General features: G+C 37.4%; 2 protein-coding genes across 3 annotated transcripts; one reads left to right on the forward strand and one right to left on the reverse strand.

Annotated features, from left to right (window-relative positions):
* The first annotated feature begins 935 nt into the window (after window positions 1-935).
* LOC107549356 (calcium homeostasis endoplasmic reticulum protein-like) lies at window positions 936-12,948 on the forward strand. Its single transcript, XM_016230403.1, has 13 exons — window positions 936-1,159; window positions 1,600-1,773; window positions 2,588-2,778; window positions 5,570-5,770; window positions 7,828-8,257; window positions 9,509-9,750; window positions 9,835-9,968; window positions 10,065-10,151; window positions 11,095-11,247; window positions 11,338-11,454; window positions 12,151-12,245; window positions 12,324-12,509; window positions 12,692-12,948. Exons 1-13 carry the CDS (start codon window positions 1,135-1,137, stop codon window positions 12,727-12,729), a joined length of 2,073 nt encoding a protein of 690 aa, XP_016085889.1. The 5' UTR covers window positions 936-1,134; the 3' UTR covers window positions 12,730-12,948.
* A 43-nt stretch (window positions 12,949-12,991) lies between these two features.
* On the reverse strand, window positions 12,992-19,634 carry cunh19orf44 (chromosome unknown C19orf44 homolog). Of its 2 annotated transcripts, none has more exons than XM_016230434.1 (8): window positions 19,336-19,634; window positions 15,395-15,997; window positions 15,065-15,311; window positions 14,873-14,949; window positions 14,383-14,794; window positions 13,696-13,785; window positions 13,366-13,532; window positions 12,992-13,215 (listed from the first exon to the last, which is right to left on the reverse strand). In XM_016230434.1, the coding sequence occupies exons 1-8, from the start codon at window positions 19,423-19,425 to the stop codon at window positions 13,126-13,128; spliced, it is 1,776 nt and encodes a 591-aa protein (XP_016085920.1). In that variant the 5' UTR covers window positions 19,426-19,634; the 3' UTR covers window positions 12,992-13,125. The 2 variants fall into 2 exon arrangements, with proteins under 2 accessions (XP_016085920.1, XP_016085919.1); XM_016230433.1 differs by lacking the exon at window positions 19,336-19,634 and adding an exon at window positions 17,313-17,619.
* Between the last annotated feature and the right edge of the window lie 1,187 nt (window positions 19,635-20,821).

Raw genomic sequence — 20,821 nt, forward strand, 5'->3', positions numbered from 1 at the left:
AACTGTAGGGCATAAAAGGGACTCTATCGAATGTTTTTAACCAACTTCTGAGTTATGTCACCTGCCATTTCATTTATTCTTCTCTCAACTGTAAAACGGCCTTTCGCTAACGGCCTTTTCTCCACACATCACGCCAAGCATTTCTGTCGTGGCAGGTCAAATCTAATTTTCACCAATTATGTGAGAGTTTTTTTTCAGTTGGTTCTCAAAAAACTCAATAGGCTTGGACACATATTCACTGTGTTTAGTCTCCAAGTGCCGTCGTAGTTTGCTCGGTTTCGAAGCTTCATTTGATAAGACTTCTGAGCAAACATCGCAGAGCGGTAACGTTAGCTTCTTGTTCTCCGCTCCCACACACATGTGAAGCACTAGATAGTCACTACTGTATTTTCTTTTAGATTTATTTGGAGTCTTTTCAGTGTCAGGCTTACTTGTCGATGGAGAGACATCTGCATTTGTTCTTTTCAGCGACCCTGTTGACAGCCATTCATTCATGTTTGAATCTGTTGTTCTGTAGCATATGCAGCAAAACTATTTTAGAATTGGCGGTTTATTCTTAAACCAATCAGCGAGCTCGAATAGTGGAAGCAAAGTAACAGTATTTATTTTTTATTTAATTATATATATATATATGAAATTAAGATATTATGTTATGACTTCTTTTACATCTATTTTTACATGTTTTAACAATATTATTATTTATTTTAATAGTAATTGGCGGCCCCCCTGCAATACCGTCGCGACCCACAGGCTGAAAACCACTGAGCTAGAGGAAATAAAATGGAATAACATCGCATACTTCAGAAGATGGCGGTAATGCAACGCTCTTGGATGCAAGCCGCCGTTAAACCTCAAAGAAGAAGAAGAAGAAGAAGAAGAAGAGCGTTTCCATAATAATACGGCCTCCGAACGGCAGGCGACGCTGTGACGTCACGGACCTTCTGAGCGTCTCGCTCGTCAGAGGAAGTCGTCAGGATTCGGTTTCCGGTCGCTTCGTCTTGCACTGAAACACAACAAAGCTATGCTAATATAATGCTCGCAGCCGTTTAAAAGCGATTTATTTTGTTCCACACTTCAGCGTCATGTGTCATAAATGAATTCCTGGTCTAGCACGAGCGTGTAATCCTGAGGAAAATGGATATTGCCACACCGCCAGAAGGTAACTGAGTGATTAGCACGAACGCGTGTGAACTGACATTATTTACACTAATAAACACGCAATTAACTCATCAGATCAGCATCTAAGTGCTCTGTAGCTTGTGTTGACTGTCTAGTGTGGGTCAGACGGCTAGTGAAATTGCTAAATCGATTGCAGGTGCATTCACTGTCTTTATATAAAGCTTTTACAGTAATGTCAATGGTGACCAACATAGTACAAATATTATATTTATTACATTAAAACTGTGGACAGCTGGTGTTACAGTCATCACAAAACAACATGAAGGGAAATGTCTTAAAGCTCTTACACTTTGAAAAAGACCACACATATTTAGTAATACTTAAAAAAATGTAAAATATATTAAAATAATTAGGCTAGTCATATTCTCTAAAAATAATACTGTTACATTTTAAAAATATGTCCTATATTTTCCCCATCAGATCAAGAGCTGCGTAATGTCATTGACAAACTGGCCCAGTTTGTCGCCCGAAATGGACCGGAGTTTGAGAAGATGACCATGGAGAAGCAGAAGGAGAACCCCAAGTTCTCGTTTCTGTTCGGAGGAGAATATTTCGGCTACTACAAATACAAGCTGGCCATCGAACAGCAGCAGCGTACGTGAATAAACCAGTGGAGAGCATCCGTCGCATTTATTTCTGCTAACCAGTGTTATATTAGTAATATTTAAATACACTTATCGTTTTTATTTGGCTTTTATCATTTTATTTTTGTTAAATTTATGGTCTTTTTATAATTTTTTTTAGGTTTAATATATTTTTATATTAGTTTTAGTTTTTATTTATTTTTTGTAATCTTGGTGCTTCAGCTTAAACTTATTTGGCCTGAAGGTGAGTAAATTGTTTGCAAATTTACATTTTTGGTTGAACTATTCCTTTAAAGCAAAGAATGTTACTTCCCTGTGTTTTTTTGCTGCATACATGACATCTAAACTTGTGCAGCGTGATTTTAGGTTTACTTTTGTTTGCAAATGAAAGCATTCTATATAAATCTTGATTCAGATTTTCAGTTTTATTTTCAGAAGCCGCAAGCAAGTCATTTTTCTTTGTGGGTTCTTTACTTGATTTCTTTTCCCCTCAGTTATTTGCAGTCAGTTTACTACGTCATATCCCCATGCTTTCCTCGGCTTAATGTTTTCGTATTCCCGAGTTTGTCATGCGACTATCGCAAGACATGGAAAATCAGAGGGGAACAAACCAGCATGAGTGATTTCCTGCATGCTTCTCTGATCTGAATGGCTTTGCTCTGGGAACGTCCATTCCAAAGAGAGTCACGCTTCCTCTCGTAGCACTTCCCAGTGTGACCGTTCACACACATCCGTCAGATCTGGACGCACCGGCAGGCAGATGTTTGCCTCAGCGTACAGTAGGCGTGATGTTTTTTGCATCTGCGTGTTCTTGTGATTCGCAGAGCTCTGTAAACCTCCAGGTAATGAGGTCGCCGATGTTTCCGCGACGTTGCCGATGCTCCCGCCGCCGCCGATCCCGCCAACCACGCCGTCTGTGGAGGAGCTCATCCAGCAGAGCCAGTGGAACCTCCAGCAGCAGGAGCAACACCTGCTCAGCCTCAGACAGGTACATCAAGCTCTTCTGCACACCAGGGTTGCATTTATTTTATCAAAAAAATACAGTAGAAACAGTAATATTGTGATTAATCCTTCTTGTGAGGCTAAATTTAGTCGGTATCTCCTCCTAGAGTTTTCAGGCTACAACCACCAAACTTGGATCAGACCTTCAGACTGGTCTGACTCGGGTTGCTGTATCTTTTCTAACTGATCGGACTTACGGTTTTCATTAAATGGACAATCAAAACAACGTAAAGTCCCATAGACTTTCATTGAGGGGGTGAAAACTTTTGCACAATAACATACATGGAGTATTTAAGCTGTCTGTCACTAGCAAAGCTTAACGACTATTCTAGGACAACATGTTAATCCATGCTAGCAATGTGCTAATCATGTTTGTAACACGTTAAAACAGGCTAGCAATGTGTTAAAACGTGTCGCTAGCATGGATTAGCATGTTGCTAACCTGTTCAATCATGTTAACATGTTCAAACTTGCTAGCAATGTGTTAAAACATTCTATTAATGTATTAAATCTTTTAATTTATTTTAATTTTAGTTGTAGCAATTTTAGAGCTTTATCTTAAACTAAATGAAGATTATATATGTATGGAAACTATCTGAAATAAGTTTTAGGTCAACCTGGAAAAAAAACATGTGACATCACATGCAAATCAATGTGATAAACGATTTAAGTCCGAAGTAATCTAAAAGTAACCTTATATTAGCTAAAATGTAGCGTATTAGATTGGTACTAATTACAATTTTCATCATGTAATTTGAAATCAGTAACCTACAATTTATTAAATATTAAATGTACTATATATACATTATATATTATATTTAAATGTGAATATATTATTACATATATTTAAATTCTTTAATTTTCTTTTCCAAATAAAATAAACAAATAGTGCGTATTTGACATCACATGCAGACAAAGTCTCTTATGGAAAAACTGCTGTTCAAAAGTTGGGGGCTAGAACGATATTAATGCTTTTATTCTGCAAGGACTAAATTGATCAGAAGTGACAGTGAAGACATTTATAATGTTACAAAAGATTTCCAATTCAAATAAATGCTCTTCTTTTGAACTTTGTTCATCTGTGAATCCTGAAAAATAAAATGTATCACAGTTTCCACAGAAATATGAAGCAGCACAACTGTTTTCAGCATTGATGATAATCAGAAATGTTTCTCGAGCAGCAAATCAGCATATTAGAATGATTTCTGAAGATCGTGTGACACTGAAGACTGGAGTAATGATGCTGAAAATACAGCTGCGCATCACAGAAATAAATTACAATTTCACATAGAAAGCAGTTTTGAATTCTAATGATATTTTACAGTTTTACTGTTTTTATGGTATGCTTGATCAAATAAATGCAGCCTTGGTGAGCAGAAGAGACATTCAAAAACATTAAAAATAACACCCCAATTTGCATGTCAGTTTTTACATCATGTGCATTTATTCTCCAGTTTGCTTTATTTAAAGGGGCCATATGATGCTTTTTTAAAGATCATTATTTTGTGTATTTGGTGTAACAGAATATGTTGACATGCTTTAATGTTCAAAAAACACATTATTTTTCAAATACTGTACATTATTGTAGGTCCTCTATGCCCCGCCTCTCTCAAACGCTTCGTTTTCTACAAAGCCCCTCCTTCCGACAAGCGCAGTCTGCTCTGATTGGCCAGCTGACCCAGTGCATTGTGATTGGCCGAACACCGCAAGCACTCGTCAGAAATGTAACGTCCCTTACCATAATCGCCAGCTTCATCTTTCAAAATAAATGCAAAGACAGAGCCCGAAAGGGGAACAGAGTCGTGTGACAGACACAGTGATGAAGCTGGTATGTGTGCAGTACACAAGCCACGGTTAAGACAGCTGACTCACTTTGATGTGACGCTCTCTCTCTCGCGCGCACACACACACACACACACGATGCGCAAAACTCCGCATTTGAACAGTCAATAGCAAATACTTAAACTAATAACAAAAGTCAGAATGACCTCCTCATCTCCTCATCCTCCTCATTCATTTTATGGACGTTCACGAAACGTCCATAAAATGCATTGCTGTTCTGTTGTAAGTAATCTTAAAGATTCCTAAATGCATCTACTTTCGGAAGGCCAAATAAAGTGCTTTTGCTTTCGCACTGAAACACACAGCGTCTCCCTGACATGCTAAGAGAAAGGAAAACTTGAAATCGCATCATATGACCCCTTTAACCCTCTTTAGGATTATTTATGACTACAGTGGTGCTTTACATAAATAGACAAAACATTTATACACTTACACTTTAAAACAGACACTTTGTTGTCTTTCTTGACTATAAATGTGACAGCACAAAAGCAGTGTTAAGTCGCTGGGGTATATTTGTAGCAATTGCCAAAAAAACATTTTATGGGTCAAAATTATCGATTTTTCTTTTATGCCAAAAATCATTAGGATATTAAGTAAAGATCATGTTCCATGAAGATATTTTGTAAATTTCCTACCGTAAATATATCAAAACTTAATTTTTGATTAGTAATATGCATTGCTAAGGACTTCATTTGGACAACTTTAAAGATGATTTTCTCAATATTTTAAAGATTTTTTTGCACCCTCAGATTCCAGATTTTCAAATAGTTGCATCTCTACCAAATATTGTCCGATCCTAACAAACCATACATCAATGGAGAGCTTATTTATTCATCTTTCAGATGATGTATAAATCCCAATTTCGAAAAATGGACCCTTATGACTGGTTTTGTGCTCCAGGGTCACGTATGATGTTATTTTTGCTTATATGTGATTAATTATGATGTCATTCTTGGCTCGTTGTAATGTGGAAATTGATATTTTGTATGATGTCATCAGGAGATCTGAAGCCTCCAGGGGCCGGTCCCCCACCCGCTGATTACGAAGGCCCTCAGAACCGACCATCAGACTCGAACCCAGCAGCGTCGTCCGACATTCCCTCCTCTAAACCCGGCTGGTTTGAGCCGCAGCACAACATGCCAGCGTGGAACCCGCAACAACCCGTAAGTGAATGAAATGCTGTAAAATCTCACAGATCTTACGCTGTTTGCAGCTGTGTATTAATACTAACTCAGGAACTGATTATAAGTGATCTGCATTATCAGACTCCAAATATTACATATTTGTAATTAGTTTTAAAATGCTCATAATCAGATTACAGTTACTATTTTATTGGTTGCATTTTACTCACACAATGGCAGTAAATAATTGATTTTTCCTTAATTTTTTCTAGCTTTCAATTTTTTAATTCTAAAATCAATGTATGAACCCCCTGCGTTTCATTCACAACCCTTTTTCAGAAAATCCAGAAAACTCTTTGTATTTTTATATCAATATGGAACAAGAGTATCCTATTTAAATCAATGTGATAAACGAGTTAGGTTAGGAGTAATCTAAAAGTAATCTAATATTACCTCAAATGTAGTGTAATAGATTGTTACTAATTACAATTTTATTAAATATTAGATGTACTATATATATATATTATATTTAAATGTGAATATATTATTACCTAAATTTAAAGTCTTAAATTAAAGGGGTCATAGGATGCTACATGCACTTTTACAAGTTGTTTGAACTGAAATGTGTGTTGGCAGTGTGTGTACACAATCACCCTATAATGATAAAAATCCACCCAGTGTTTTTTTTTTTTAATCTACTAATCTTTACCCCTTTCTCAAATTGAGCCGATCTCAGATACCTGTCTGTGTGACGTCACAAAAACAGGCCCCTCCCACGATAGTTTGATTGACAGTAGCGTTTCAGCACACTCGACTGGCGTCTTACACACGCCCTGAGTGACTGTCATCAGTCCATCATTGTTTCACCGCCGGAGGAGTTGTAGACAAGAATGACTCCTAACAAGCAATTGAGGTGTTCTGTTGTTGGATGTAATAATTAACATAGCAGTCGTCGTTTACTCCTGACATCTGAGCCGCTGAAGACGCAGTGGATTACGTTTGTTTTTGAAGAGAATGCGCCCCCGATCTACATAAATGCGTCTATGTTCGCTTGAATCATTCGTGATCCAGCTTCACCTACAGAAGAAGTGAGTGTAAGGTTTTTTAATAAATCTTTGCAAATCGCCTTTCCTAATAATGTGCTAATTAGCAAGTTTCACGATGAATGCAGCTAAAGTAAACAGTCTCTCTGAGAGTGGCTCGGAAGAGAGGGGCGGGGTCAGCAGAGCTCATTAACATTTAAAGGAAAATGCCACAAAACGGCTTGCTCTGAAAAGAGCTGTTTTTGACAGGGTAAAAAAAGGTGTTTGCGGCCAAAACCATTGCGGCCCACCACAATATAAAAACTGACCACCACAAACGGATTTTCCAAAAGGCTTTGACTTCGTTGAATAAACATGAGCACTGCACGTGTCAAAGTCGAAACCCGGTGCGGGTGTTTTAATATCACTGTATCTCTGAAGGAAACCGACAGTCTTCAGAAAATTTTGGATGTCATTTTCATTTCATCTTGCATGTAATGTCTGATAAAGCAGTGTTTGTGAACGAAGCCCTGCGTTGTGTACAGCCGTTACCGGGGAAACCTCTATCTCTCCCGCTCTAAGCGCCTCCTGCTGGCAGAGAATGAATTTGCATATATATGCCGCCACAAATAGAGCATAATTCTGTGGGAAATGTTATGTGCTATGTTACAGACCTTTCATTAAGACCCTATAGAATCATATCAACTTGTGGAAAATGGCCATCCTATGACCCCTTTAATAAAAAATAAAAAAACTATTTTCCAAATAAAAAAAATAGTGCTTGTAGTAATTTTTTGCTCCAAAAATTCTGGATAATACTAGTATAATACTATAGTTAAAATAAGTAATACTAAAACTGAAATAAAAATACATAAAAACTAAATATAAATATTTAAAATAAAATATTTTTTAAATATTAAAAAAAATAGTAAAACTAAAATGAAAATAAAAACTGAAAATATATAAAATGATGAACTTAATTCATTTTGTCTAAGACCGTTTTAAAAGTTTTATTTGACAATATGTAATTAATCAACACAGCCACGATGCTAACATATTCAATGTTTCCGCCTCCAGCCACCATTCGACCCAGTTCAAGCCCCGCCCCCCTGGAACAGCCACGAGGGCATGTGGAACGAGCAGCGGGACCCCAACTGGAGCGGCCCTCGGGACGGGGGCCCCGCAGGCCCCTGGAGTAGCCAGAACGAGCCACCGCCCTCCTGGAGCGGCCAGTTCGACCAGCCGCCGTGGAGCAGCCAGCCGGATCAGCCGCCACCGTGGGGCCAGAGGGAGCCTCCCTTCCGCATGCAGCGTCCTCCACATTTTCGCGGGCCCTTCCCTCCACACCAGCAGCCGCCACCGTTCAACCAGCCGCCGCTGCCGCCACACAACTTCGGACGCTTCCCGCCGCGCTTCATGCAGGACGAGTTTCCTCCGCGGCATCACTTTGAGCGGCCGCCGTATCCACCGCACCGATTCGACTACCCGCAGGGAGACTTCCCAGGAGGTGAGACCTCAGCTTTACTATTTGGAAAACTACTAGAGTTACACGTACGCAGAATTAGTTTATTTTATTTATTAGTTAAGCAGTATTTACGTAAGTTGTTGAAATTAATGCAAAAAATACTGTAAGAATGTGATTTTGTGGAATAAATTTGCACAGATTCGCTGTCCTTGTGTTTCAATAATTCACAAAAATGTTTTGATGCAACTAGATGAGAAAGTTTTGTCAGAAACTAATATAGGAGGATGCGGATTTTCCACATTTATATGTATTGACACATTTTCTACCCATGCGAATTGTGTAAATCTGAGGTTTAACGTTTGAAAGTTAAGAAATGTAGACATAAATGTGTTGTAATTTCACTGTTCTGTAAAATAAAATTATGATTATTAAATTACAGTACAGTTATTGTAATTATTTATTTTACAGCATTATTGTAATAGGGATATATGGAAAAAATGAAAATAAAAAACTCTGAAAATATAAAAGTTGAAACCTTATTCAAAATACTAGTAAATACTGTAATACTGTACTAAAATTACTAAAAGGAAAGCTTAAAAATGTAATATAAATATAAGAAACAACAAAAATTTGTAAACTTAAGCTAAAATGAAAATATATAACAAAAAATTAAACCTAATTCAAAATATTAATAAATACTATTATTAATAGTTTAAATAATAAAACACTGTTTTGAATATTACAGTTATTATAAAAAGTAGCCTTGAAATACTTGAATTAATTATTAATAAAATTAATAAATAATAAATAAATCAAGAAAAAAAAAGACGCATATTGTTGTATAATAATTTAATGTTTAAATTAACCTGTTTTCCAAATAAAATAGATGCGTATTTTTATATTTTAATTGAACTGTTTTACAAAATAAAAAAAAAACACATTGCGGTGTAATATTTTAATACTTAAAGTTTTTTTTTCTGCCTTCGTTTTAAACAAGTGAAAAAATACAAATAAGCAAATTTTGTTTTCAGATTTTGCACGTTTTTTTTTTTTTATCACAAATTCTAATTTTGTATAAAACATAAAAAATTTGATTAAAAATAAATAGAATGTAAAAAATATAAAATAGTAATAGAAAATAGAAATGTCAGATATTTAGTAGAGCTTATAGTTGCATTGTACAATTTTGCCTAGCATGTTTTGTTATTTTTGTGTGCTGAAATTTTAGACTTGGCGTAAGTAGGACTCAACTTTCCAGGTATGTCGTACATTGTATTGTTCTTCTCATATCAGAGATCGGTCCGCCTCCTCATCACCACCCGAACCAGAGGATTCCCCCTCCCGGGATGTCTGATCCTCCTCCGTGGGGCGGGAACCAGCATCCCGATTTCGGACCGCCTCCTCACGGGTTTAACGGTCAGGCGCCACACATGCGGCGCCAGACCCCGGCTCACGTCAGTCAGGACGACCCCAGCCTGGTTCCCAACGTGCCCTACTTCGACCTTCCCGCAGGACTCATGGCGCCGCTTGTGAAGGTGATTTTGCATTCGACGTCAGCTTGAGAAAGTTAGTTTTTTGTCAGTCTCATGCTAAAGGTGATACTTTCTCTTTGATGATAGCTTGAAGATCACGATTATAAGCCTCTGGACCCCAAAGACATCCGTCTGCCGCCCCCGATGCCTCCCAGTGAGCGTCTGCTGGCCGCAGTGGAGGCGTTTTACAGCCCGCCGTCTCACGACAGACCCAGAAACAGGTGACGCCAGTGTGACTGCTCCTGAGCTGTAGCCATTTTTTGGTCATTTTTATTCAATACTTCAGTTGTAATAACTGAAAATGATGATTTTTCCAGTGAGGGTTGGGAACAGAATGGTCTGTATGAGTTCTTCCGGGCCAAAATGAGAGCAAGGCGTAAAAAGGACCAAGACAAACGCAACAGGTGGGGTGTTTTAATGTATTCTAACAAAAAAACTATTACACTATTAATTTTGTTAGTTTAACTAAAACTGAAATAAAATGTGAATGTTAATTGAAAAAGCTTAAGCTACACAAAAATGACAAATGTTGCCTTTACTAAGACTAAAACTGAAATAAAAACTTAATATAAAAAACTAATAAAAAACGAAAAAAAATTGAAAGCTTAAAATAAAAAAATTAACCCTAACTATAATATTACTACTTTACTACAATAGTAAACTAAAATTACTAAAAATTAAAATGCAAACTAAATACTATTATAGTATACTATATTTTAGTCTAAATAAAAGCATAGTAGTAGGATTGTAAATGAATAGATGTGATTAAAATCATTTGATGAAGTGAGGGTCATTTTACTTTAAACCGAGGTTATTGTTGGTGGTTTCCTATCTTGTTACGGAGATGCTGAATATGCCTTTCTAAAATGGTTTCATGGTGCTCGTTATTGTATTTCAAAACACAATAGCAATGTTTGCAATTAACATTATTGCCACTTAAAATAAAATAATCCCAAACGTAACTACAGCACGTGGTCGGTCATGATAACCGCTTCCACCGGCGGTGCTCATATGAAACATTGTTTACGTGAATATTACACGTGAGGTACAAAGCTTTGTTTACAAGAGAAATAATTAAGAATTCGTTCGTTCCCTCATTTTAGTTAAATCGTGAGTTAACTTGGGAACAAATGAATGAAACATGGACCGTGGCCACAAAATTAGTAAGTCCTAGGAACGAATTAACAAGTTGTAAGAATTCTTATTTTTAATCGCCAGCTATTATCGATCGTCGATTAATCGTTGACATTCCTACTACCAATACTAAAATGACACTGGAATTCAGATGTGACCAAACAGAAGTAATTCCCATTGTTTCCTCGTTGGTATTTTTATTTTTTTTTGCAGCACCCGAGGAAGTCCCTCCCGCAGTCGGTCACGCAGCCGAGGACGATCCACATCACGCTCCAGCTCCAGGTCTTCCAAATCCTCCCGCTCCAGATCCCGATCCAGATCCCACTCTCGTTCTCGCTCTCGCTCCTACTCCAGATCTCACTCTAGGTATCCCAAAAAAATATCTGCTTTGACATTTAAACCATTATTTCCAGCCACAGGAAGTTGTTGAACACATTTTTTGACTTTCTCCTGTAGGAGCAGGAGTCGCTCCAGATCCAGATCCCAAAGTCGCTCCCGCTCCAGATCTCGCTCCAGGTCACGATCTCCAGACAAGCGTCGCCACGCTGCAAAATCACGCAGTCCGACGCCACCGTAAGTCCAGTTCACATTTGAAAAGCAGATTTTTGCTTTGTGATCTCATCTGTATCAGCTTTTTCCACAAAGGTTTATTTGGATGAATTAAAATTAAATTTTTATTAAATAATTTAATATTATATTTTTCATTATAAATTTTTTTTAAAAACATTATTTAGTGAAATTTCTAATAAAAAACAAATTAAAAACTACGGAGCAAATTACCTATTTTTTACTCATTAGGGACTCCTAAATTTAAATCTAATCCCATCCCATGAAATCCCAATACAAAATCTGTTATTGTATTTCTGGTAACAAATCTTCTCCACATTTATTTTGAACTTTAAGTTAAATATTGTAACAAAAACAAAATATCTTGTTGCGGTGCTTGCTGAAAAAAATATGAAAAATGTATCCCATCCAGATTGCAGTGTCTATGACTTTTTTTTTTGTTTTGTTACAACTTCTCACATTTACTTTCACCTTCGCTAGTCAAATATCAGGACTAAAGCTACATTTCTTGTGCTGCATGATTAAAAAATTGTAAACCATTATAATTGGTGGTATAATCATTGCTGTCGTCCCATCTGACATAAAAAAATTTATGCAGATTTGACCAAATAATGATTTTCACCTAATAAATTTAATAAAATGTACCCAAACCAAATAGCGATTAAGCATGACGTTAACATGAAATACGGTCTCTCTCTGCAGCTCCACATCTGGTTTGGGTTCAGGTCCTGCTGCGTTACCCGTCGACCTCAGGCTGGGTGAAGAAAACAAAGGCCATCAGATGCTCATGAAGATGGGTAAGTGATCAACAAACACCGCCATGAACTGATCTTTCTGTTGATCCAGTGCTAAATCTCTTCCTGTTCGTCGTGCAGGCTGGAGTGGATCAGGAGGTCTTGGTGCTAAAGAACAGGGCATTCAAGACCCCATCAAAGGAGGAGACATCCGGGACAAGTGGGATCAGTATAAAGGAGTTGGAGTCCAACTGGACGACCCGTACGTGAACTACAGGCGAAACAAAAGCTACAATTTTGTCGCAAGGATGAAAGCACGAGAAAAAGGTATTTGTGTTTGTAAAATAGAGACCTAAAAATTAGGAGCAGCCTGTTTTCCAAGTCAAACATCACTAATATTGATGCTAATAATTAGGGTTAGGGGTTTGATCAAACTATTAACCATATGTATTGAACTTACTATTAATTATAACCAAGTATGTATGTTTAAATCTTTTTTTTGTCCTCAGTAACCAGAGACCCGCAGGAGCCCTCCAGCACAGAGTGATCACCCGTCACACGTGATCTGTTTTTTTTTTTACTGTAGTTGTCATAAAGCTGTTTTTCAGATTCGTTTGGATGTTCTCGTCACTCTCGAGTTTCTTTCTGTAGTAAAATGCATCAGTGCATCATATTGTAACTCACAGAAATTGTCCGTGTCATTGCAAGCATTTGCTTTGATTAATCTGAGACTCTGTACAAGCAAAATAAAGATGTTTGAAAAAGGGCACCGTGTTTATGTAAACATTTCATTTATGCATGAATGATTGAAGGGAAGCAGAATGAACAGATACTGAAAAATGCTGGTTTATTTTAGGCACGTTATTGCATGAACAATGATTGAAAAGTTTTGGCTGTTATTAATCTATGGATGATGCATCCAAAACGTTGATCATCTGTTTATTCAACTGTAATGATAGTCTCTCATTTCCTGTAGAACTTCATCTAAAGCATCTTCAGTACTCAGTTTGGGTGGCCTGTGAGCACGAATAAACTAGGAACAAAAATAAAGTCCTGTTAGCAAACTCTAAAGATATTATGAAAGAAATATATAAGTAAAAATGTTTTGATATATATAAATTTGTTACAACAGTTGTACGTCTAACCCTCACAGCCTCATTTTCTTTCCTCGTCAAAATCTTACCTCTTTAGTATCCTCTAGTGTGGTGTATTTGTAGTCGGCAGGTCCCAGTGACTCGATCATTGATGCGTAATGACGTCTGGTGGAGTCGATGAATCCTCTAGTAAGGGCCAACTGCTGCCGCAACATGTCGTTGAGTGCAAAAACGGCAGGACTGTATGCCGTCAAACCTGTTAGCATGGAAGACAATGAGCTAGTTCAACTAGGAAGCAGAAGATTTTTCTCAGTGACTAAAATGTTCTGATTGTTTATAGTAACCACTTGAGATGTTCATGTTTTCTAGGTTCAGAGTTCTTCAAACGTAAAGTGTGTAGATCATATTGTAATTCTTACTCTCGATGGCTTCAGCGCTGACTGTGTGACTGGCTATTGGAGTAGGGTCCACGTATGTCATGCCCAGTGACGGACCAACAGCAGCCATGCCTGAAAAAAATGCTGACATAAATGGGTGGATCTCACAAAAACACGTCTTTCAAGGTTTTTTGCCAGTATGGTAATGGGAATTTTGGAGGAAAATGTGCTTAAACGTCATGAAAATAGTCATGATGCACAACAAATATTCTCTTTTCTTTTGCTGTTAAGACAAAATATGACCTAGATATGTACTTGACAGTTTTTGTTAGATTCACCCAAATCTATTTTCCTCAAAACAAGAATGTAAGTGGTCCTAAACTCTTAACACCGAGGGACGCGCCAAAGAAATGATTCAAATATGATCTATACATGTTTTGACAGTTTTTGTTAGATTCACCCAAAATACATTTTCCTCAAAACAAGAATGAAAGTGGTCCTAAACTCTAACCCCGAGGGACGCCCCCCCAAAAATTGAGCTTTAAATATGATCTATCCATGCTCTTGATGGATTTCGTAAGATTCTCCCAAATACATTTCAGTCAGAACAAGAATGAATGTGGTCCTAAACTATAACCTATAATTTATAAATATAAATATGATTTAGACATGTTCTTGATGGGTTTCGTGAGTTTGACTTGACTGAAATATCGGATAATGTAAACCTACCAGAAGACCATGTGTAATTTAGTCCATCCATCTGAGTCTGTACGGCAACCTCCTTCACGTGACCATTAGGACTGGGGCCATGTGTGACTGTCGCATTGGATAAGGTAGACCTCGAGGAAGAGTCTGAGTGGCGACTGGATGATGATGACTGTGATAAATTATGGTCATCGTCATCGCCATCCTGGGATTTGTATGAGCTGTACTGGGCCTCGCTGATCAGTGAGGCATCTTTGTCTTTATCTGTGAGAAGTTCGGAGATCTCACTGGCGCTCTCTAGCGTCTCAGATGGGATCTCGCTCTCAAAATCACTCTCGTAGGCAGCCGAGGCCCCTTCTGGCGTGGGTGGTGAAGCAACATTTGAAATGTTGGATGACTTCTTGTTTCTGTCTTCCTGTCTGGCTTGTGTTTCTTTCTGTGATTAAAGACAATGTTTTTCAGCTTTAAAAAAATCTTGCGTAAATTATGTTCCGATATGACATGTTCAACACACCTTTTCTTGTGAGATTTCAGCTGCTTCAAATGGTATAGGGGCAAGATCATCCAGTGTCATTACGTTCAGTTTAAAATCTGTGGGTAGATCATCAAGAGAAAATGTTTTTAAAACACAGTGAACAATTAAATTTAACAATAGTTGAGAAAGGTTTCAGATGATTGCTAGATGTTGAATCCACAGGTGTTTTACCATCCAATACTGCACTCCTCTCGCTCAGAGTATCATCAGAATCAGGTGCCGCAGCAACAGGAAAAAGATCGTCCAAAGACCGGATCTCACTGTGATCCGTTTCAGAGGACACTGAATGTTCAGTAAACTGGACCATGCGTGACTCAGGCCTGCTGGGGGCAGGAGAAAGACTTTGATGGGTGAGAACTTTATGTCTTTCAGTAGTTGGCGAAGATACGGTGGACTTTTCACTGCTCTTCTTGTATAACTGGAGAAGAAGAAAGTCATATTGGTTTAGAATGATAGCAAAGGAGAGTAAACTGGGGTCAAACAATTTTACTGTTATAATACCTTTTTAACTGGTTGAGGACTCTTTTGTCTCACTGCATTTTGCAAGGAACCTTCTGATAAGCTAAAAGAATCTCCTAGAAGTCTTCGCATGTCCTGTTCGTCGCTGTCTAAACTGACTCTCCTTTCTTTATGTTCATTCAGACCAGATGTTCTCTCAGGAACCTTCTGCTCTCGAGGTGCGGACACAGTCCTCTTCTTTAGAAAGCGATTCCCTGTCATGCTCAGATCACTGCTGGACTGTAAAGATATACGTGTCTCTTGTGGTTCTGAGAGGTTTGTATCGATACTAGGGCCGTCGCTTTTGGTTTTCTGGTTTCTGATGCGGTTCTCGATGAGCGCTAGCCTACTCAAAGCTACGCTTTGTGAACTGCTTTGAGGTATGAACGTTCCTGCAGGAGTTCTTCTAGGAGCAGATGACACTCTGTCTCCAGTGGCATCTTTGGAGGTCTTCTTCAGAAATCGGCTCCCACCACCCAAGCTGAAACTCTCCAATGTCGTAGTCTTCGCAGGGTCCTGGTTTTCACTCTCTGATGCCGAAAAGACTTCGCTCAAATCCTGGAATTGCATCTGCCTGGACAGTGACACGAATTTTCCAGAGTTTTCCTGGGTAAACAAGAGTTATTGCAACACACCACAGACATTTAATAACGGAGTCGGTAACATGATCTCCTCATGTAATGCTGTTTTTTCTATTTATTTATTTTTAAATCTATCATTATTATGTGCTATGATTGCCCTAACCTTTGTTACAATAACATTAAACGGCATTAAAATACTGCATTATTCATACAAATTTTGCAAAGACAACATTACTTTCAACAGTGTATGGAAGCCCATTTCCGCCACTGAATAAAAAATAAAAGAGAGGTAATTGGGACTTTTTATCTCAGAATTGCGAGTTATAAAGTCAGAATTGTGAGATATAAACTCGCAATTCTGAGAACATATCAGTCTTTTTCCCCCCCAAAAATTCTGACTTTATATCTCGCGTTTGAGTTTATATCACGCAATTCTGAGAAAAAAGTCAGAATTCTGACTTTATATCTCGCAATTCTGACTTATATCTCGCAATTGAGTTTATATCTCACAATTATGTGAAAAACGTCAGATTTGCGAGAAAAAAGTCAGAATTGTGAGTTTTTATCTCGCAATTCTGACATTATATCACGCAATTCTGACTTTATATCTCACAATTATGTGAAAAAAGTCAGAATTCTGACTTTATATCTCGCAATTCTGACTTTATATTTCGCAATTCTGAACTTTTTTCTCGCAATTCTGACTTTTTTCTCGCAATTCTGACTTTATATCTCGCATTTGTGAGTTTCTATCTAACAATTATGTGAAAAAAGTCAGAATTACGAGAAAAAAAGTCAGTTGCGAGATATAAACTCCAAATTCTGAGAAAAAAATTCAGAATTGCGAGTTTTTATCTCGCAATTCTGACGTTATATCTCGCATTTGTGAGTTTCTATCACGCAATTCTGAGAAAAAAAGTCAAAATTCTGACGTTATATCACGCAATTCTGACTTTATATCTTTATATCTCGCAATTCTGACTTTTTGTTCTCGCAATTCTGACTTTTTGTTCTCGCAATTCTGACTTTTTGTCTCGCAATTCTGACTTTGTTCTCGCAATTCTGACTTTGTATCTCGCAATTGCGAGTTTATATCTCACAACTCTGTGAATTTTGTTAACAATAGATTAATTCAGTGTTATTCAGTGGCGGAAACGGGCTAAAAAGCTATCTGTATATTGATAATACTGCGCGGCCTCGGTGACGTCAGCAGAACAGTAAAGTCGTTTCAGATTTATTACAAAGAGTTAACGTGATGAATCGTGTACAATAACACAATGTAAACAGCATTCTTTTTGGTTTCATGTCGAATGCAGAGCAATTGTGTAACACACACTAACCACATCTCTTTTGTCCTTCGAGATTCTCTGTCCAGAGAGCTGAGCCTTCGCCCGCTCCAGAGCCGAACTCCTTCCTCCACGACTCCACATCTTGACTAGTTAGTAAACATCGCCAATTTGTTAAACTAGACACCGTTTGCTTTTTCACATGCATAACATAAACACGACGTGTCACCAAAAGGCCTCGTCTCGATTGAAACCGAGCAGATCGCACGGTTGTTGTTGTCTGTATCCCATGTTTACGACGGAACGCGACGCTCGTCCTTGTTCTCCATGACAACGTCGCGAGCGTTCCGAAGTCACCGGAAGCGGAAGAGGATCTGATTTCACTTCCTCGACTCGATTGTTTACTATAAACCTTAGTTATTTATTGCGTCGATTTAATGGAGTTTCATAACGAGCCATCTGCAAACCTCCCTTCAAACATGCCAGATGTGAGTTGAGGAAAATCGTTTGTAGTAGATATCCGTAGAAGTGGATTTCACTGACAAAAATAGCTATTTTTTATTGCTTGAAGAGCATACAAAATACCAAATAAACAACAGAAGAAAAAAATCTTAATACGATTCAAGGAAGTCCATATAGCAGCATAACAAAAAATGCATAGATAAACAAAATAGACACAACAGGAAAAGTAAGAAAGAAAAATAAATAAATACAGAATAAATAAGTAATCTTTTTAAAGAAGAAAATCAGTAGATTATGGCAAACGTGGGAGTTTTTCAAAAAATGTAAATTTACTGTAAAGAAAATGCACTATATTAATTTTATTTTATATATAGTAAATATTTTACATAGCAGGTTTTACGCTAAAATTGGTATAAAATTAAAGCCTTATGTCTAAACAAGTTATGCTCCAAATTTGAAGTTGATATGAAAAAAATTGAGGTTTCGCTTTGATAACGCAGATTATGATATAACATAAATAGATAATGTAATTTATTCTACTTTCAAATTTAAATACATATAAAATACATAGGCTATACAATTATGTATCTAATAAACATAGTAAAAATGAATATGTTTAGACTGTTAACAGATTCATCTCGTGCGCTTTCGAGTAGCGAACTCTCCGGAGGCAAATAAAGTCAAATAAAAAACGACAGAGCCTCAGCTGTTTCTCGCCAGTTTTTACTTAGTTTCACCTATTCATACAATACAGTTTGCAAATGTAACATTAATCGTCGCCATAATCATTCATAAATACTCTAATTTGTATAAATTATATACATTTATTGCAACCCCTCCATTGCAGTCTTTTAAAAATGCTTGAAGCTCTCACCCTTTGACGGGATTAGGGCGTAGGGCTATGCCTTTCGCAGTGACCTTCGAACTGAACATGTTCACTCCCTTCGGATTGGAATCTCACTTAAGCCCACTTCGCAGTCCACTTATATACACACACACACACGCAAAATGAATGAAATATTTAGATGAAATAATGCAATCAGCTCAGTTTGTGAAGTGAATCCATCAACAGTCAAATAAGAACCAGAGGTCAAATAGGACTCACACCAACACTAAAGAACACACCGGTGGATATCTAATTTAATATAAAAACAATATGTCACTTTCCTCATATTAGCTTTCATACAAGGTCAGAATTCATTTGAAGACCAGCTTGTTAAGTTTCATGACTTCCTGTGATAGAGGAAACTGATGTAGGCTGAATGCTGTTAGGCAGATTTACACATACAGACAAATATCAGAGTTCAGTCGTGTTTCTGATCAATCTTGACTGTTTTCAGACATTTTAAGCATTGCTATCGAGAGCTTTTCTGTGAACCGATGAAGAAAATGTCTCCGAAATCAGTTTGGTTCTGTTTGTGTTTGTGGCGTCTGGTTGGTGAGTTTGAAATGTGTTTTTATGGCTTCAGTTGCTTCTGTTCTGGTAGCATGTAATAAATGACTGGAGATTTATTACAAAGAGTTAACGTGATGAATCGTGTACAATAACACAATGTAAACAGCATTCTTTTTGGTTTCATGTCGAATGCAGAGCAATTGTGTAACACACACTAACCACATCTCTTTTGTCCTTCGAGATTCTCTGTCCAGAGAGCTGAGCCTTCGCCCGCTCCAGAGCCGAACTCCTTCCTCCACGACTCCACATCTTGACTAGTTAGTAAACATCGCCAATTTGTTAAAATAGACACCGTTTGCTTTTTCACATGCATAACATAAACACGACGTGTCACCAAAAGGCCTCGTCTCGATTGAAACCGAGCAGATCGCACGGTTGTTGTTGTCTGTATCCCATGTTTACGACGGAACGCGACGCTCGTCCTTGTTCTCCATGACAACGTCGCGAGCGTTCCGAAGTCACCGGAAGCGGAAGAGGATCTGGTTTCACTTCCTCGACTCGATTGTTTACTATAAACCTTAGTTATTTATTGCGTCGATTTAATGGAGTTTCATAACGAGCCATCTGCAAACCTCCCTTCAAACATGCCAAATGTGAGTTGAGGAAAATCGTTTGTAGTAGATATCCGTAGAAGTGGATTTCACTGACAAAAATAGCTCTTTTTTATTGCTTGAAGAGCATACAAAATACCAAATAAACAACAGAAGACAAAATCTTAATACGATTCAAGGAAGTCCATATAGCAGCATAACAAAAAATGCATAGATAAACAAAATAGACACAACAGGAAAAGTAAGAAAGAAAAATAAATAAATACAGAATAAATAAGTAATCTTTTTAAAGAAGAAAATCAGTAGATTATGGCAAACGTGGGAGTTTTTCAAAAAAATTAAATTTACTGTAAAGAAAATGCACTATATTCATTTTATTTTATATATAATAAATATTTTACATAGCAGGTTTTACGCTAAAATTGGTATAAAATTAAAGCCTTATGTCTAAACAAGTTATGCTCCAAATTTGAAGTTGATATGAAAAAAATTGAGGTTTCGCTTTGATAACGCAGATTATGATATAACATAAATAGATAATGTAATTTATTCTACTTTCAAATTTAAATACATATAAAATACATAGGCTATACAATTATGTATCTAATAAACATAGTAAAAATGAATATGTTTAGACTGTTAACAGATTCATCTCGTGCGCTTTCGAGTAGCGAACTCTCCGGAGGCAAATAAAGTCAAATAAAAACGACAGAGCCTCAGCTGTTTCTCGCCAGTTTTTACTTAGTTTCACCTATTCATACAATACAGTTTGCAAATGTAACATTAATCGTCGCCATAATCATTCATAAATACTCTAATTTGTATAAATTATATACATTTATTGCAACCCCTCCATTGCAGTCTTTTAAAAATGCTTGAAGCTCTCACCCTTTGACGGGATTAGGGCGTAGGGCTATGCCTTTCGCAGTGACCTTCGAACTGAACATGTTCACTCCCTTCGGATTGGAATCTCACTTAAGCCCACTTCGCAGTCCACTTATATACACACACACACACGCAAAATGAATGAAATATTTAGATGAAATAATGCAATCAGCTCAGTTTGTGAAGTGAATCCATCAACAGTCAAATAA

The sequence above is a fragment of the Sinocyclocheilus grahami genome, unplaced genomic scaffold (genome assembly GCF_001515645.1).
Source record: "Sinocyclocheilus grahami isolate Dianchi unplaced genomic scaffold, SAMN03320097.WGS_v1.1 scaffold370.1, whole genome shotgun sequence".
Lineage (NCBI taxonomy): Eukaryota > Metazoa > Chordata > Actinopteri > Cypriniformes > Cyprinidae > Sinocyclocheilus > Sinocyclocheilus grahami.

Bases quoted from the DNA above. Each gene is read 5' to 3' on its own strand.
- cunh19orf44 (XM_016230434.1), bottom strand. From the start codon at position 19,425: ATGTGGAGTCGTGGAGGAAGGAGTTCGGCTCTGGAGCGGGCGAAGGCT. The intron at 15,998-19,335 runs GTTAGTGTGTGT...TTGTTTACCCAG, and splicing joins CGAAGGACAAAAGAGATGTG to GAAAACTCTGGAAAATTCGT. The intron at 14,795-14,872 runs GTGTGTTGAACA...CTTTAATCACAG, and splicing joins CTGAAATCTCACAAGAAAAG to AAAGAAACACAAGCCAGACA.
- LOC107549356 (XM_016230403.1), top strand. From the start codon at position 1,135: ATGGATATTGCCACACCGCCAGAAG. The intron at 11,455-12,150 runs GTAAGTCCAGTT...CTCTCTCTGCAG, and splicing joins TCACGCAGTCCGACGCCACC to CTCCACATCTGGTTTGGGTT. The intron at 12,246-12,323 runs GTAAGTGATCAA...TTCGTCGTGCAG, and splicing joins TCAGATGCTCATGAAGATGG to GCTGGAGTGGATCAGGAGGT.